The 19,221-nt window shown below is 45.7% G+C and overlaps 1 protein-coding gene across 2 annotated transcripts in view; it reads left to right on the top strand.

The window, feature by feature from the left end:
• The window catches only part of MTF1 (metal regulatory transcription factor 1), a 40,488-nt gene extending 21,752 nt beyond the window's left edge, over positions 1–18,736 (top strand). Inside the window, exons 4-11 of one of the 2 annotated variants that reach the window (XM_059690124.1) lie at positions 1,178–1,309; positions 4,951–5,024; positions 5,470–5,606; positions 8,846–8,923; positions 13,522–13,624; positions 14,312–14,907; positions 16,845–16,905; positions 18,084–18,736. In XM_059690124.1, coding sequence (XP_059546107.1) covers positions 1,178–1,309; positions 4,951–5,024; positions 5,470–5,606; positions 8,846–8,923; positions 13,522–13,624; positions 14,312–14,907; positions 16,845–16,905; positions 18,084–18,517 — 1,615 coding nt within the window. In that variant the 3' untranslated portion in view covers positions 18,518–18,736. Of the gene's footprint in view, positions 1–1,177; positions 1,310–4,950; positions 5,025–5,469; positions 5,607–8,845; positions 8,924–13,521; positions 13,625–14,311; positions 14,908–16,841; positions 16,906–18,083 lie in introns of both variants that reach the window. The other variant, XM_059690123.1, reaches the window with a different exon arrangement.
• The last annotated feature ends 485 nt before the right edge of the window (positions 18,737–19,221 follow it).

The raw sequence follows: 19,221 nt of genomic DNA on the forward strand, positions 1-19,221 counted from the left end.
ACTTGTTAAGCCCTTTCCCTTTCCCACCATTGGTATCAGGAGACTTACTAGTCTTCAACACTGAGTGTAAAATAACAAACATAACAAGAGCTGACGTTTCTAAGGCGCCCACTGTGTGCAGGGCACTGTTCTGAGTGCTAATCCTCACAGCACTAATAAGTAAATGGAAGCCCAGCTTAGGGTCTCGTAGGAGGTGGGACCAGGATTTGAGTCCCAGGCTCCAGAGTCACGCCCATACCACTATGCTATATACTTCTCATTGAGCAAAACGTTTTGGAATATAGAATTCTGATGCACTTAATCCTTTTTTTACTATTTTAAAAACATTTTTTTTAAAAAAGGAAACATATGCAATACTCTTTGTAATACTTTAAGCAATTAAAAAAACATTTTTAATCTTATCAAGGTTATACATTCTCAATGTTTACAAAGTAGATAGCTCTAATAGGTTCGTTACAAAAGATGTACCTCCCCATTTCTCCCCCTTCACAGCAACCACTTTCTACTCTTTTAGCTTAATATTAATATTTTTTAAAATATATTTTATTTATTTTTTTATGTGATTATATTTTTTTTATAAAATATATTTTATTGATTTTTTACAGAGAGGAGGGGAGAGGGATAGAGAGTTAGAAACATCGATGAGAGAGAAACATTGATCAGCTGCCTCTTGCACGCCCCCTACTGGGGATATGCCCGCAACCAAGGTACATGCCCTTGACCGGAATCGAACCTGGGACCCTTGAGTCCACAGGCCGACGCTCTATCCACTGAGCCAAACCGATTAGGGCTATATTAATATTTTTATATTTACTTCCATGCTTTTAAATATTTGGCTCATTTTGCTCCTTCTTGATTTTTCCACTTTAGGATATTGACTTCCCACTATGGAAGTTAAGGATTAAGCTCTATTTCTTCCCCTCTCCCCTGCCGCCATCTCCATCACACTTGGCCCTTCCCCAAAGCCCATTCTCCCAATGTTATTATTTTATTTCCAGTATGTATTATTTTTTATTAAATCAGTAGTCAGTATTTACTTAGCCGTAAATGAAATTACTTCTCTCATAAAAGATCTTACTTGCCGTAGGCTTGTGCACTTGACCCTGGAGGCTGTTAGCTGTGTGGGAGGCTCTGTAATACATCATGACAAAGGGCCTTTCTCTGGGCTATCTTACAGGCTGAAAGCACATCAGAGGCTTCACACAGGGAAAACGTTTAACTGTGAATCTGAAGGCTGCAGCAAGTACTTCACCACACTCAGCGATCTGAGGAAGCACATTCGAACCCACACAGGAGAAAAGCCATTTCGGTAGGTCTTACTGTTTTCTATTTGTCACTGGTCAGGTTCCGGCTGGGTATCTTGATGCACTCTAAAACTTTTTTATGGGAAGAAACTTCCTGTCACTAGTCCTTTGGCAGTGCTCACGCTCCCCAGGATGGCTATACCCAGTTACTGTGGACGGGAGGGAGGGTGATGAATTCCACGGGCACCCTCACTCTGGATGATGGCTTCCTGCCTCATTCTTCCTTTTATTTTGCAAAGCATTTGTTGCAACTCACTTAGATGGTAGGATTTTTATCAGTGCCAGAGAAATGCTATGATACAGGTTCTCCTCTTGAGAAATTTAGTCTGGTAACAAAGAACCACAGGCAGCCAGACAGCATCTGAGACTGAGATGCCCAGAGTGCTTTGGGCACAGGGGAAGGGATACTTACCCGAGACTCGGTGGGAAGAGTAGGAGGAGACAAAAGGGGAAAGACGGCATAGGACTACTTAGGCTAGTGGTGCAAGTGTTTTATTTTTCACTTGTTTAGTGGTTTCTTCAGCATCTCTCATGTGTACACAAACAGGAGCATCCATTTATATATATATACTAGAGGCCCCGTGCACAAAAATTTGTGCACCCGGGGGGAGCGGGGGCATCCCTCAGCCCGGCCTGTGCCCTCTCGCAGTCTGGGACCCCTCGGGAGATAACGACCTGCAGGCTTAGGCCTGCTCCCAGGTGGCAGAGGGCAGGCCCAATCCCTAGGTGCAACCCCTGGTCGGGCTCAGAGCAGGGCCGATTGGGGAGTTGGGGCGCCGCCCTCTGTCATGCACAGAACAGGGCAGATGGGGAGGTTGCGATGCCACCCTCAGTCATGCTCAGGGTAGGGCCGATTGGGGGGTTGGGGCACCGCCCCCTGTCACACTCAAGGCAGGGTCAATGGGGAGGTTGCGGCGCCACCCCCTGTCACGCACAGAGCAGGGCCAATCAGGAGGGTTGGGGCTCCGTACCCTGTCACGCACAGAACAGGGCCCATCAGGGGGTTGGGGAGCTCCCTGCTGTCACGCACAGAGCAGGGCCGATCAGGGGGTTGAGGAGTTCACCCCTGTCACTCACAGAGTAGGGCCGATAGGGGAGTTGGGGCACCGCCCCCGTCACACACAGAGCAGGGAGGGCCAGGGGGTTGGGGCGCCGCACCCTGTCACACTCAGGGCAGGGCCGATGGGGAGGTTATGGCTCTACCCCGTCACACACAGAGCAGGGTCCGTGGGGGGCAGTTGGGGTGCTGCACCCTGTCACACACAGAGCAGGGCCGATCAGGGGGTTGGGGCGCCGCACCCTGTCACACACAGGGCAGGGCCAATGGGGCGGTTATGGCTCTACCCTGTCACACACATAGCGGGGTCCGTGGCGGGGGGGTTGGGGCGCCGCGCCCTGTCACACACAGAGCAGGGCCGATCAGGGGGTTGGGGCGCCGCACCCTGTCACACACAGAGCCACAGGGCAATCAGGGGGTTGGGGTGCCTTCCCCTGTCACGAACAGAGCAGGGCGGATAGGGAGGTTGTGGCCCGCCCCTGTCACACACAGAGCCACAGGGCGATTAGGGGGTTTGGGCACTGCCCCCTGTCACGCTGATCCCGGTGCCGGGAGGCCTCACGGCTCCGCTGATCCCGGTGCTGGGAGGCATATTACCTTTTTACTATATAGGATAGAGGTGCACGGGTGGGGGCCGGTTGGTTTGCCCTGAAGGGTGTCCTGGATCAGGGTGGGGGTCCCCACTGGGGTGCCTGGCCAGCCTGGATGAGGGAATGATGGCTGTTTGCAGCTGGTCACACACCCTTCAGGGTGGGGGTCCCCACTGGGGTGCCTGGCCAGTCTGGGTGAGGGGCTGAGGGCTGTTTTCAGGCTGGCGGGTGACTGAAGCTCCCAACCGCTCCTTTTTTTCTTTTTATTCTGGGCCAGCTTTAGCTCTGAGGCTTGGCTCCAGCTCTTAGGCCTCGGCTGCTGAAAGCAGGTATCTGGTTTGTTTGGGTTCTATAATCGAAACACTGTTTCAACTCCAGCTCTGAGATCCCGGCTGGCTGAAAGCAGGTTTCTGGGGTTTTGTTTAGCTTCTATATTTGTAACAATGTTTCAAACTGCAAGCTCAGAGGCCGGCAGCGGCAGGCAGGGAATGTTGGAGTCCTCCGTCACTGAAGCAAGCAAGCCTCATGTTCGCTTCAAGCTGCCTGGGTGTCGGCCACCATCTTGGCTGGCAGTTAATTTGCATATCTCCCTGATTAGCCAATGGGAAGGGTAGCGGACATATGGCTAATTACCATGTTTCTCTTTTATTAGATAGGATATTTAAATTTATGTATTTATACACATTTATATTTAATAGATAGAAGTATAAATGTTGAAGCTTAAAGGAAAGACTTGTATCACCTTTCTCCTGTGTTCATAGCATGTAGTATGGTTCTGGGCATTCAGTAGGAATTCAAAAACAACTTAGGGATGATTATGTGACTTTTTAGTGAGATAATCAGTTCATAAGGATTCCCCCTCAATATAATAGAGATGAAAATTGCACATAAACAATGGCTTTGACTTGTCAGGTAAGATTGCTGTTATTGTCATGTCATACCTTTCCCTTCTTGAATCACCCATCTCCTCATTAGGATAGCAGGAAATTGAAAAGTCTTCAGGGACAGTCAACTCTTACACAGCAGTTGAAAGTAATTGAATTTTAAAATGACAGCTGCTTTTCTGAGTCAGGCCCCTCTAAAGCAGGAGTATTTAGAGTCTCCTTGGTCACCCTCCAGATGCTGTGACACGTAAGGCACCTCTTTCCCTGAGGGCTGTTGAGGGGACTCTGATTTCTGTTCAGTCATATGCATTTTTTGTGATGTTAATATTGCTCACTTTTCTTGAATATTAGGTAGGACTTGAGATGATGATACGTAGTTAGAAAGTAAAATGCTTTAGAGAAGCTTTCTATTTAAAGAAATAAAATATTTTGGGTTCCAAGAAAATACATTCATCCATATAAATAGTTATCGAATGTCTGCTGTGTGCAAGAGTTACAGCCAGTGTCAAGAACTGCATGGACCCTGCCCTCAAAGAGTTTACAGTCTAGGGGGACAGATAACGAACGTGTACACAGGAGATAAAACAAGATTAGAAATGACAGGCGCCATAAAAGGAACTAAACCCATAGGAGGGAAAGATTACTTCTGGCTTTGGTTATCAAGATAGTAAAGGAAGAAGTAGATCTGATGTAAAGGGAAGATAATAGATAATGATTTTATTCTAGTGCTATGTTTCAGGCTCCATGCCTTTGAGAGCCCCTGTGCCCATTGTTGGTATTTCTAATCCTGCACTGGCAGTAGGTTTCCCAATGGGCTCTCATTGTCAATAGAATACTGTTAAGTAATTCATCAAAAGGCGTTTCTTGTCAGTGCTCTCAATAAGTGCCTTTTCTGTAGCACAAGAAATACTTATCCTGGGCCATCAGCTCCCTCGGATCTCAGATTTGTCACCTTTCTTTTCCAGGGACTTGTCATTCCCATGTCTAAATCCAATTTTGTTGACGTGATCTTGCTGTTCTCAACATTTTAGTTTGAGTCTATTTATGAGAGATGTGAAGATAAAGGTCTATTAGCTGATAACTGCTGTTTCTTTTTGCTTAAACCACGTATTTAGGTGTGATCATGATGGCTGTGGAAAAGCATTTGCAGCAAGCCACCACCTTAAAACTCACGTCCGTACACATACTGGTGAGTTTAAGTTCATTTTCATTTTCATCTTCAGAGAGCCAGTAAATACCGATGTTTCTGTTGAGACCTGTAGAGCTCTGTGGAGGGAGGGAGCCTTATCAGCTTAGCCTTCCACCTATGATGTTTGACTTTCTTTCAGAGGTAAAGGGATCTAAAGGTTGGACTCAGGAATCCAACCTTAAGAAATGAAAACAGTACCAGGATACTCAATAAAAGAACCTGGGGGAAAGTAATCTCTTTAAACTTCCCCGGAGCAGGCTCTTCTCCGTGCTTTGCTCTACATTGAGTTTTAGGATTAAGATGGTTAACATTTAATTTAGCTAATGTGTAACAGCTGGTAACCTGAACCCTCATAAGACTACTTCCCTCTTTTAGGGAATAGTAGGTGTCTTAACTCAGTGAAACGACTTCATGGTCAAATTAACACTACTTGTCATTCTTGCAGGTGAACGACCCTTTTTCTGCCCCAGTAACGGCTGTGAGAAAACATTCAGCACTCAGTACAGTCTCAAAAGTCACATGAAAGGTCACGATAACAAAGGACACTTATACAATGCACTTCCAACTCACAACGGATCAGAGGTGTGCAGTGTTTTCTCTCTGGCTTTGAACTGGGCACCACAGAACAGCAACCATTGTTTGTGTATCAAAATAAAAGGTCAAAACATCATCTCTGTGTATCTGTTAGTGAGAGGGAAGAAATCAGGGCCAAGCTCTATGTCTTGGGGATGGGGTGGTAGAAGCCAGAAATCTCACCAGACTCGGTGCTTCAGCCCTTGATTCAGCTCCCCCTCCTGTGTGTGGAAGAGGTCTTGAAACCCGAGGTCTAGAATGGCTTCCAGAGGGCCAGCCAGATGCTCCAAAAGCGTGTATTTTCCTATGCATATCTGCAAAATGGTATATCTGTACTTGAGTTTGGAACACAAATTAATACTTTACCTCACACATCCATTAATCTGTCATTGGAGAACCAGGAAGAGGCTGGGGGGTCCCTTGTCCTTCTGAATTGTCTGCAGACCAAAAGGTTTGACAATCACCAGTTTAAGGCACTAAACCACAGAACAGGCCTCTGCAAAGTTTTAGGCAATTTTGTCTAGTCTTTGACAGGTTCCTCCACCGTATTTCCCTCTCCCAGCTCATTCCAAGAGACCCTAGGGTGAATTTCCTGTTCCTGCTGGTAATGTGGCATTGGGTACTTACCATGTTTTTTAAACCTAGAAAGTGAGTGCTATTATTATCTTACTACTTCATAGTTAAAGAAGCAAACTGACCCCCTTTTGAATAATGAGGTTCTTAAAGTGTATAATATGATTTGGATTTGGGGATTGACAGCATACTTTAATTCTGTGGTTTGCAACTTCTAAACAACAGAGGATCCCTTTAAACGGACTCTCTCCCTGTGTTTTATTAGCAGTAATAACACTTACTGATTGTTTGCTGTGTGCCAGATACTGTGCTAAGTGCTTTTTTATGTTTTCTCTCACATGAGCTCTGTGAGGTCAGTCCTGCTGTTATCCCCATATACTGATAAAGAAACTAGAGGCAAAGAGAAATGACTTGCCTAAGGATCCAGAGCTTATAATTAGACTTATTATTCCAGAACCTGGTTCCCGATCCCTATGTTGTAAGAGGCAAAACTGCATGTGTTGTGAAGACTGCAGCTCTGGAGCTCAGCTGTCTGAATTCAGATCTAAGCTCAGCCACTAATCGGATGACCTTAGGCAAATGGCTTCTTTGTGCCTTGGTTTCTTCTGTAAAACCAGATATAAATGTTAAGATTTGAGAGCCTTTGTCTGCTAAGCTGCATTTATGAGGTCATGATCAGTTTTTGGACTTTGGTAGCAATCCAGGGATAGCTTAACTGTTGACCACCTGTATGCATCGGAGGCCCAGTGCACAGTGCTCGGACCTCTTCTCTGGATCACTCAGCACTGTCCAGTGGAAGTCTCCTCCAGCCCCAGGCTTTAAATGCCATCTTTGAGTCCTAGATTCATATTCAGCCTGGATCTCTCTGAACTCTAGACTTGTCCATTCAACCTCTCACTTGTCATCTCCACCCAGATATCATCGGCTCTTCTCCAACTTGACATGCACAAACCTGTTCCTCCTGCAGGTTTCCCATCTTAGTAAGTGGCACCTATTTCTCTACTGGCACAGGCCAGAAATCTTGGAGTTGTTTTATTTCTCTCATACTTCACATTTACTAGCAAAGCCCATTAGCATTACCTTGAAAACATATCTAGAATCTGATCACTCTTTCTGGGTACCTCATTCAAGCCACTCTCCTCTTTTGCCTGGATTATTGCAGTCACCTGCTGAGTGGTCTTCTTGGCACTCCCACTCTGCCCTGGCACACACTTTTCTATAGGTCACCGAGAGTGATCTTTCTAAACCATGGGCAGGTAATGTCTGTCTTCTCCTCAGAACTCTCCAGTAGTTCCTTGTGTCGCTTAAAGTCAAAATTTTTACAGTGTGTTACAAGGCCCTACACTCTGGCATCGTCACTTCTCTGACCTAATTTACATCTCTTCCTCTCGCTTCAGCCATGCTGTCCTCCTGTGGTTCTTTGAACCAGGGAAGCTCACGCCTGCCTCCAGGCCTTTGTACTTGCTGTATCCTCTGCTTGGAACACTTTTCCCACTTATGCCCTCTTTCCTTCAGTATCTGCTCAAATGCCACCTTATCTAAGAGGCCTTTCCTATTCTAATAAAAGGGCAGCTCCTATCCCAGCATTCCCTATTCCCTTACCCCCTGTAGTGTTTATTATCATCTTATATACAAATATATTTATTTGCTTGTCCCCTCCCCATACTCTAAACTCCTGCTACAATATAAGCTGTGTAGCTGCAGGGACTTGCTTTTGTTCATTATTGTATCCCTGGGCCTGGAACAGTGCCTAATGCATAGTAGATGCTCAGTGAATATTTGTTGATAGCATGCATGAATGGTAACATCTAATCCATTAGGTAAGCAGGGTTACCACAAAGTATGTGGACTGATACTGGCATTCTAGAAACCCAGAGTTCAGAGTTGGCCTAGGCAGCCGTATTTTAATAGTCAATCCTCAGTAACGTTCTGAGGAAGGACCCCTGAGATGCCCATATTGAGGACACTGTGATGTAATAGAAGGAAGAAGGACTTTCTGTTAGAAGCACTGGGTTTCTGTTCTGTGAATTAGCTGCGTGATTTTGGACAGTTCACTGCCATTCCCCATTAATTTTCTCATTTCAAATGGAAATGTAAAGTAACACTTCAAAGTTTTATATGACTAGCAAATGAGGTTATGTGAAATCACTTTGTAAATGATAAGACTAATTATATAAATACTGTTAATTTCATATTACCATGACTTGTTATTCTAGAGCAGTGATGGCGAAACTATGACACGCGAACTCATTTTTTTGGTTGACTTTTCTTTGTTAAATGGCATTTAAACATATAAAATAAATATAAAAAATATAAATCTTTGTTTTACTATGGTTGCAAATATCAAAAAATTTCTATATGTGACATGGCACCAGAGTTAAGTTAGGGTTTTTCAAAATGCTGACACGCCAGGCTCAAAAGGTTCGCCATCACTGGTCTAGAGCCTTAGTTGGGAGATAATTCTTAAACGCTTTACTAATCATCTTTAAGAAATGTAAGTGATTCTTCTAAGAATATCAGGATTTTAAAAAGTGAAGTAATTCACATAGTTCTTGTTTAGATGGTTTACATCTAGACATTTGGGGCATTGTAATCAGGTGTTTTATTACATGATATGCTACTATAAATCCTGATTTTTATGGGGGTACTCAATAAGAATTTTTTCTCTTTCACAGGATGCAAATCACTCGCTTTGTCTGAGTGACTTGAGTCTTCTGTCCACAGATTCTGAATTTCGAGAAAATTCCAACACAGTAAGTATACCTGTAATATGGGTACTAGAAAAATAAGTGCAAGAATTGAGCACTCAATTTGGTGGGGAAATTGAGGGAGACCAGTTTTTGAAGTCTTCCAAATGTAGTTGTGTTCAGTTACTTACTATTCAATGCAATAGGAACAGAGACTAAATGACTATTTAAGGTTTAGGGTTTTCTGATTTTATTTCTGTTTTTTTTTTAATACAAGCTTTCATAGAGAGGTTGTTCTTTCTGATGCCTAATGCCTTTTGATCCAGACCACTCACTTGATAACCTCCTGGCCCCCAAATATTCCTTTCTTTATTCATTGAGCAAATATTTATCAGGTGCCTACTCCATCAGGCAGTGTACTGGTGCTGAGCTTGTAGTGGTAAAAATGTAGGTGTGGTTTGTCCTTGAGGAGCTTAAAATTAGTCCCCTATAAGGGGGAATCTGAATTCCAGTCTCCAGATTTTCTGAAACCCCGCCGGTCTGATCTGAGTCAGTCTTTTCCTTTCTTTGAGCTCCCCACATTGGGGTGTTTAAGGCAACCTTCTCTTTGGGCCCCCTGCTAAAGGACAGCCTGCTGTCCAGTTCACTCTGTTTGGAATTTCCCCTCCTTTCCCGTGGCTCCGTGATGTGCCTTGCAGCCGCTGCATTAAGCCTGGGCTCGTGCTGCTCCGTGAGTGCTTTGCTGTGTCACCGGCACCGGTTGTCAGTGTGCAGTTTTTGTTGTTTTTCTTTGCTAAGTAAATATAGCTTAGGTTAGAGTTTCTGGTTATATACATGATATAAATAAGAAGGAATCAGTGCAATAGGAACAGAGACTAAATGACTCAGGAATGCTGTGAAAAAGTATTTCTCAAAGTGGAGTCATCTGCAGCACTTTTGCCAGTGTAGGTTCTTGCTGCCACCCCAGCATTCCCCATTCCCTTACTTGCCCCAAGTCCCTGGGAGTGGCACCTGACACTGCATTTTTATATAAGCACCCTAAGGCCTGGGTCTGGTCATGGCAGAGTCGCTCTTACCAGACCAACTCTGATAAGAAAACGAGATAGCCCCACCAGTGTGGCTCAGTGGCTGAGTGTCAACCTATGAACCAGGAGGTCATGGTTTAATTCCTGATCAGGGCACATCCCTGGGTTACAGGCTCCATCCCCAGTAGACGGAGTGCAGGAGGCAGCCGATCAATGATTCCCTCTCATCATTGATATTTCTATCTCTCCCTCTCCCTTCCTCTCTGAAATCAATAAAAATACGTATATATTTTTAAAAAGATAACTATATACGTGGACAAAATATAAAAAACAACCACTCAAAGGCACCAGAGAGCAACCCAAATAGGCAGAGGTAACACTTGGACGAAGGGGCCACCTGAAAGATAGCAGAGTCACTTGGCTGGGTTTTCAGGCTTTTTGGCTTATCAGGGCTGGCTCGGTTGACACCAAACAAGGTGGCCAAAACTCAGTAAACACTCAGTGCTGCTGGCATGATAATCCAGAGGGCAGAGGTCAGGGCTACCAAAGCGCCTAGAAAATGAGGGGGCATTGCCTAGAAAGGAGAGAATCACAAAGGGGAGCCCCAAGTTCTTTGTGTAAACTGTGTCCAGATCTCTAGTTGACCCCTGAACTATGGCTGTGTGAGGCAGACCCTAGGCAGTGCACCTAAGGCTAAAGAAGTGGGCAAAGATTGCAGCTGCTGTCCACTGCAGGGAAGACAGAGTGTGAAGCTGGAGGACAGCCCAGTCGATGGAATCTTAAAGCAAACGCTCTTCCAAGTGTCACAGAATCCGGAGTCTTTCTATAACATGTTATTTGCAATGTACAGTATAATCCAGAATTAGTAAACCTGAAAAGAAACAGAAAACTTTTATCCTTATGCAAGAGGAAAAATAATCCTATGGAGACCCACCTCAAGATGAACCAGATGTTAGACTTGGTGACAAGGATTTTTTTTTTTTTAATTCTCACGAGGATGTGTTTTACTGATTTTTAGAAAGAAAAGAAGGGAGAGGGAAAGAGAAACATCAATGTATGAGAGAGACATTGATCGGTTGCCTCTGTATGCCCTCCCACTGGGGATCAAACCCGTGACCTAGGTATGTGCCCTGGCTGGGAATCAAACCCGCAATCTTGCAGGCACGGACAATGTTCCAACCAACTGAGCCACACCAGCAGGTCTGCAGACAAGGATTTTTAAGTAGCTCCAAGGAATATGCTTATAATAATTGAATATATAGGAAATCTCAGCAGAGAAATAGACTTTTAAAAATGTACCAACTGGAAATTCTGGAACTGAAAATTTATGTGAAATAAAATATTCACTTGGATGAGCTTAGCAGCAGATTGGAAATGACAGAAGAAAGAATCAGTTAAGTTGAAAATAGGTCAGTAGAAATTAACCAATCGGAAGAAAAAAACAAACAAACCACAGTAAATAAGCACTTCATATGATTTTTATGCATATTCATATTTCAGAACTAATGCTCTAAAAGAAATGTCTGTATTGGGTAGCCTGGTTGACCTCTGAGCTGTGCAGCCTAAGATTTCTGGTTATAATAGCTCTTTAATCTCAGATTGTTAAATAGTTTAGGGGTTTACTCCTGGCTAGGGCTGTGACGAATGATTGAGGAGCTTTCTGGAGCCCTGGGGTCACCGGTTGAAGAACGTTGTATAGTAAGGATAAGCTTCTATTTCTTAGACTTTCATTTCAGTTATACACATGGATATGTATATAATATGAAACATATATGTATATATACTCGATAATGTAAAATGTACTACTTTGTATCACAATGAAAACTTTGAGGGCCACTGTCTTGCCTGCGATTCTCAACCCGCTGTGGATGGAAGCTGGAAGCCTCACATAGATTTCTGCCTTCATCTCTGTCATCCTGGCAATCCGATCCACTGAACTTCCCCTCTCAGCCTTCCTGATGGTGGAGTCATGCTAGAGCAGTGGTTCTCAACCTTCTGGCCCAACCATAAAATAATTTTTGTTGCTACTTCATAACTGTAATGTTGCTACTGTTATGAATCATAATGTAAATATCTGATATGCAGGATGGTCTTAGGCGACCCCTGTGAAAGGGTCGTTCAACCACCAAAGGGGTCGCGACCTACAGGTTGAGAACCGCTGTGCTAGAGTAATTGGCCTCTCTTGGTTCAAAAAGGCAGTTTCCTCTCTGAGGACCTCTAGATGGGTGGACTGTTCTGCTCAGCACACTTTGCCCAGCCCCAGAGCGATTCTCCCCCCACAAACAGAGTTGTTGCAGAATGGCCTTAAAGTACAAGTTGGCACTGGGGCCAAATCTGGCCTGCAGATAGGTTTTGTTTGGTTTATACAGTGTTTTTAAATGGATTTCAGTTACTTGCTTTTAATGACAAGTCAGTAGACTTCACCAAATGATCCAAATTTGGGACTGTGCTTGAGCTCTGGTATTCCCCAGCCCGCAGAACCACGTGGCAGGATTCCACTGAAGCCCAGATGACGGGGTGCGTGCTCTCTGTCCCAGCCTCCCGGCCCTTGCCCCTCGCTTCACTTATTTCTAGGACTTGTCTAGACTCTTGGAGGTTGCCTTTGTCACTCTTGTCCTACAGAATGAATGAGTGGAGGTGGGTTGCAGATAAAAGAATTGGTGTTTTCCCCTTCCCTTAACTAACAGGAAGCCTGGAGGTGGTCATTTTATTTTATTTTTTTAAATATATTTTTATTGTTTTCAGAGAGGAAGGGAGAGGAAGAGAGAGATAAAAACATCAATGATGAGAGAGAATCATTGATCTGCTGCCCCCTGCACATGCCTGCAACCCGAGCATGTGCCCTTGACCAGAATTGAATCCAGGACCCTTCGGTCCACAGGCTGACACTCTATCCACTGAGCTAGGGCAAGGTGGTCATTTTATTTAGTGCTTGTCAAGACTCAGGTCCTCAGAGTAATATGTGTTTGTTTATTTCACATTTTATCTTTATAAATGCTTCTGACCTTATTTGTAAGTTACAAAGAATCGATGTAATGACAAGAAAATGGTGCATATAAAAGGATCACTATTGCCTGTCATTCAAAGTTCTTTATAGTGGTTGATTCATTACCAGGTATACATATTAGAATATTATAGATGTTATGTAATGACCTTGAAAGTTATTAACAAAATATTACATGAGAAAAACAAGTTGCAGGTAATGGGTATTATTCAATCCCATTTTTATGTAGGATTTGGTCTCTTGGAGTATGGGTCAGCACACTTTTTTTGTAAAGGGCCAGATAGTAAATATATTAGACTTTGTAGAGCACACGGTCTTGTCACAACTCCTCAACTCTGCTGTTGTAGCTGGAGCACATGAACAATAAATGAACACATAAATGAACAATAAATAAATGCCTGTGTTCCAGGAAAGCATTATGGAAACAGGCATTCAGCTGCTAGTCAGCTTATCAGCTTCTGGTTTAGAGTATTTGAGGGCCCAGTGTTGCGTGTCTGAGGTTTAGGGACATAATGTCACCTGAAAAGGAAAAGTTAGAAGCACCTCAGAAGATCAGGTGGTTCTGCTGCTCTGTGTCCTCTCATTGCGAAGAATGCCTCCGATGCGGGTCTCACATCCTTGTCTTTGTCTGTCAGACACAGGGCCAGGACCTCAGCACACTTTCACCAGCAACCATCTTTAAGTCCATGTTCCAGAATTCAGATGATACGGCAATTCAGGAAGATCCTCAGCAGACAGGTTTGTTACACAGTCTCTTCCTGCCCAGATCTCAGCTCTGGGAAGGGGATTCACACGTTGACTCTGAATGACAGGCATGTGAAAGATCACTTCAGTTTCTTTGAATGAAGTGACTTTCAGTGAGGGGTTAGAAAAGTAAGGGCCTTTCAGTTCAATTCCGTCTTTTCCCTCCTTCCCTCAGCAAGGGTCTCCTTGAGGGCCTGCTTTTCCCTAGACCTTCAAAGAGGAGGGTCTCCTTTTCCAAAAGCTCTTGTTGGCTTTAAAAAATGAGAGGAACTGTGAGCTCTTCTGATGTGACACCCATTTGTGAGAGGGTAGGATCCACCGGCTTAGCTCAGACTGTTCGAATGAGGATCTCCCTGAAGCCTCACAGTCGTCAGAAAGCGTGCACACTGGTCATGCCAGAAGGGATGTCGAGCCCCATTTGTAGAAAAACCTTACGACGCGTTTTTTTAAGCTAAGACCTACACTAGGTCTTCACATTTAGAAAGTGAGGGTGATTGTGAAGCCTGGTTCTTGGACCAGAGGTGCCATTAAATGAAAAGCAGAAAGCCAGCCTGCTAGCAATGAAGGAATTGGCTCCAACAGACTTCAGCTGTCTTTGGTTTAGCTCATAGTGACTGTGTTCTTGTGGCTCATTGAAGGCTTGGGATATGTATATATGTTTCTATTTCTTTTTTTTGCCAGCTGCCTTGATTGAAAGTTTTAATGGTGATGCAGAGTCAGTCAATGATGTTCCGCCACCCACAGGAATTTCAGCATCTTTATCTCTTCCACTTGTACTGCAGCCTGGCATCTCCGAGCCACCCCAGCCTCTACTACCAGCCTCAGCACCGTCTGCTCCTCCGCCTGCTCCCTCCTTAGGACCTGGTTCCCAGCAAGCTGCATTTGGCAACCCCCCTGCTCTCTTACAACCTCCAGAAGTGCCTGTCCCCCACAGCACACAGTTTGCTGCTAATCATCAAGAGTTTCTTCCGCACCCTCAGGCACCGCAGCCCGTCGTACCAGGACTTTCTGTTGTTGCTGGGGCTTCTGCGTCAGCAGCGGCAGTGACGTCAGCCGTGGCAGCAGCGCCCCAACCACAAAGTACTACTGAACCCCTGCCAGCCATGGTCCAGACTCTACCCCTGGGTGCCAACTCTGTCCTAACTAATAATCCCACTATAACCATCACCCCGACGCCCAGCACGGCTATCCTGCAGTCGAGCCTCGTCATGGGAGAACAGAACTTACAGTGGATATTGAATGGTGCCACCAGTTCACCACAAAACCAAGAACAAATGGTAAGTATTATATATAAGCAGGTCCAGTGGGGTGAAGTGTCCTTACATAGGGGACATGTTCAGAGGCTTTTGCTTCAAAAAAGGAAAATGGCTGTCAGGCTCTGAAACATGTAATTGTGTCTCTCGGTCACTTTTCCCAGAATCAGGTGGTGTAAACCCAGGGAATGCTGTGGTTGGTACCTACAGTAGGGCGGCAGAGAATCAGGCTTACGTTTACCGAGCAGTGAGCACTTGAACACATATTCCACCTGCAGCCTAATCCCGTCATCTAGGACAGGCGCGCAGTCGGCCAACTCCGGAGGCCCAAGAGCGGTTCAGGAAGCGCCTTCTGTCTCCAGGGCAGTCACACTGAGGCGAGGGACTCATACCACCCCATCAGGTGCACGTCAGAGAAATCTCTGCTCCAGAGCCCACTTAGAGCTATTTTCTGCTGTTTGGTCTCGATGATAAGGAGATGACTTCATTGTTCAATTAAATATCTCAAACAAACTATTTAGGGCTAAATAGTGAGCATTCAAATTCCATAAACGGGTGCCAGCCACCTCTAGAGGCAACCAAGTTCCATTTTCCAATGGAAAGGTCTTTTCAATATTACGACCCAATCTGCTTCCATGTGGTTTTTATCATTTCTTTCTGAATCTGCCCGGGGGAGCTGCATGGAACAAGTGTCGTCATTCCTTTCCCACACAACTCATTTTCATGTATTTAAATATGGGTCTTATTTTTCCATCATGATTTTACAGTGTCACCTATAGCTTAGCCAGAAGCTTTCACAGTCCTAGATTTTCTTTATTTCCTTAGAGCAGCGGTTCTCAACCTGTGAGTCGCGACCCCTTTGGGGGTCGAACGACCCTTTCACAGGGGTCGCCTAAGACCATCGGAAAACACATATATAATTACATATTGTTTTCGTGATTAATCACTATGCTTTAATTATGTTCAGTTTGTAACAATGAAGTTGGGGGTCACCACAACATCGAGGAACCGTATTAAAGGGTCGCGGCCTTAGGAAGGTTGAGAACCACTGCCTTAGAGGGATAAAAGACAAAGCCCTAGATCCAGAGACAAATGGCAGGGGCGGGGGTTAGAGAGCAACCGAAGGACTTGTATGTATGCATATTAGCATAACCAACGGACACAGACACTGGGGCGGTGGGGGCTTGCCCTCAGGGTGGGAGTGATGGGGGCGGCGGGGAGGTTGGGGAGTCAGTGGGGGGAAAAAGGTGACATGTAAAACTTTAAACAATAAAAAAAAGACAAAGCCCTTTGAAGTTAAGACTTGAAGATAGTTTAATAGGAAGTGTACTGAAGTGATTAGGGTGATTTCTGGGCACGACTTTATAATCCTACTTAGTAGTAACGTAAGTAGCTAATGTTTGCCGAGCGCCCGCCACGTGCCTGGGACTCTACATGCATCCCTCTCATTACACCCTCGCTGGGGTTCTTTGGTTATCATCAGAGGTTGACTGTCAGAGGTTGACTCACTTGCCTGACCTTAACAACTACTAAGCAGCAGTTAGGGCTGGAATCGGGCGTGGCAGAGTTCAGGGCCCACCCGTGAGCAGCTGCCCTGTGCTCAGGGCCTTCACGGGGCTGTTCTGCATACATCTTAATCCTGGAGGGGAAAAGAACTTCCCAGCCTCTTAGAAGTGTTGGGGGATGGCAGAGAGTGGAGAGCTCAGAGGGGAAGCCAGCCCTGGGGCTCCCTCTGAGAACATCATCCGCTGGAGAACAGCAACCTTGGAAGAGCCTTTGGGCACATGGAACGTCAGTGGGGTGACCTCATGCCAGAGCACAAACAAAACATCTCTCAGTGCAAATCCCTCTGCACTGAGCGTTCTCTCCCTCTTGGCTGACCATCACATTGGGGAGGCTTCAGCTCCTTGGAGGTCTGCCGTATTCGAGTGCCATAAATGTGACTTTTTTTCTTCCAGCAGCAAGCATCTAAAGTTGAGAAGGTGTTTTTTACCACTGCGGTACCAGTAGCCAGTAGCACAGGTATGTAATTCTATGTGAGCTTTAAAAGATACTCAACTCCCTGGGCCCCTTGAGGCACAGTTTGTTGCTTTGCCCAATTTTTAAAACTTTGAAATCAAAATTGTCACATTGTATTGTTTATTTATTAGAGCATCTCATATTCTTATAACTATTGGAGGTTAGTGCACTTACGGCATTAATGCCACTTTTAACATTTTTTTTTAAACTAGTAACAGTTCTTTCCCTTTCAGATACAGCTTTTAAATGTAGCCAAAAAAAAAAAAAAAAGTTTGAATCACAATTAATGCTAAAGAGGGCAGTTGTTAATTCACTGGACTCTTTCCTAATTACAGTAATGAAGAAATAGCATCTGGGTCAGAGACTGTATAGAACTAAAAGGTCCTTTTTTTCAAACGCTATGTTATGGATTAAGAAACTGAGGCCCTGAAATATTAAATGACTCCCCCAGAGTCACAAATGAGTTTGTCGCAGAGCCAGAGCATGAGTTCTCAGGCCTCCTGGCTCCCACTCTGCTCTCCTGCCCCTTGGTCTCTAGAGCTCTTGAGACACACACAGCCCATCTGAGTTCAGAGCGTGTGCACACTAGGCTGGCTGTGTAGAAGGAGGCTTTACGGACACCCACCGTATGTCAGAGACGGCTACAAAGATGAGTGAAATGTCCTGAAGGAGCCTTGGGTAGGCGGAGTGAACAGTCCCATACAGTGTGGACAAAGGGACAAAGATGCTAGATGTGGGAGGAATCCAGGAGCTCTGCACAGTGCCAGGCAGCTGCCTTGGGCCAGCCCTAGGTGTAAGCCTGCTGGAAACACTGCCTGGAGGCACCAGAGGGGAGAGGGGAGTGAGCTGGGCCTTCAGAGATAAGAAGAGTAAGTTCTCCAGAAGAACAGCCTGGGAGTTTAGGCCACGGAAAGCACCCATAGGCTCAGAGGTAAAAAAAACACAGAAATAAAACATGTCAGGAAAAAGGGAGGCATCCACCTCCCTGGCTGGCATGGAGGGTGCAGGGGAGAGGATGGCTGGAAACAAGGCTGGAAATATGGGGCACATCTCGATGGTGTGCGTGGCATCCACCCTCTCCATCACCATTCCCGCCTCCATGGCACTCAGCCCTCACCTAGTCTAGATCCCCCTGTGCCCTGCAGCCACTTGAAGAGCAGTCTCTCTCGCCTCTCTCACAGGGAGCTCTGTACAGCAGATTGGCCTCAGTGTTCCTGTGATCATCATCAAGCAAGAAGAGGCGTGTCAGTGTCAGTGCGCATGCCGGGACTCTGCTAAGGAGCGGGCGGCTGGCAGGAGAAAGGGCTGTTCCTCCCCACCCCCTCCAGAGCCAAGCCCCCAGCCTCCTGAGGGGCCCAGCCAGAAGCTACCACCACAGACTTTCTCCTCACCCTCTGTCCCCCTGTCATCCTCCTCCGCCATCCCCTCTTCCTGTGAGCAAAGCAGACAAGCAGGGACTCCTCCAGACCCTCAGACAGAAACGTTAAGTGCCATGGATGTGTCAGAGTTTCTGTCCCTCCCGAACCTGGACACGCCGTCCAATCTGATTCCCATTGAAGCACTACTGCAGGGGGAGGAGGAGGAGCTGGGCCTGACCAGCAGCTTCTCCAAGTGAAAGGCCACCTGTGCTCCCCTCCGGGAAGAGAGGGCGAGCAGGAAGCACACACAGGTGTGATGTCTACCATCATGGGATTGGTAATTTGAAGGATGAAGAAATCTATTTGAAATCCTCACATTTCGGATATATTTTCTTTATTCATATCCCAGGAGCATCCATTTTAAGGAACTGATCTTTGGGAGAAAAAAAAACCAACAAAACAAAAAAAAAAGCTAAGTTATAAATGAACTGTTTGGCTGCACTGTATGTCACTTTTGCTTATTGTCATGTGAACTTGGAAATTAAGGTTACTCGTATGCATAAAAATTCCAAGAGAAAGGGTGTGGTTTCCATCAATCTGATGTTGCCATCACTTGCACTGGGGCCTTGGAGTCTGGACAGTGGAATTCAGTGTGTCAGGTGTTGCTCCTCCCTGTGCGTCTTTTGAGCCTGAGGCTGAAGCTCGCTCCAAAGGCCAGCCCCTCACTCCACCAGAGGGGGAAGTGGCAAAGGCAGGTCAGACAGCTGTGAGCCGGACAGAAATTGGGTGAGATGGTTTTGCTGTTTGCACTGTGTCAGTGGAGCTCGGAGTGACTGTGGCAGGTGTCTGCATCCAGCTGCAGCACAGATGGGCAGCTAACAGCCTGGCCCGAAGCTGTAGGGAGGATCTGGTTCTGCGGGGGCCCGCGCGAGCTGTTTACTATCTGCCAATGGCGTGTGTG

The sequence above is a fragment of the Myotis daubentonii genome, chromosome 3 (genome assembly GCF_963259705.1).
Source record: "Myotis daubentonii chromosome 3, mMyoDau2.1, whole genome shotgun sequence".
NCBI classification, from domain to species: domain Eukaryota; kingdom Metazoa; phylum Chordata; class Mammalia; order Chiroptera; family Vespertilionidae; genus Myotis; species Myotis daubentonii.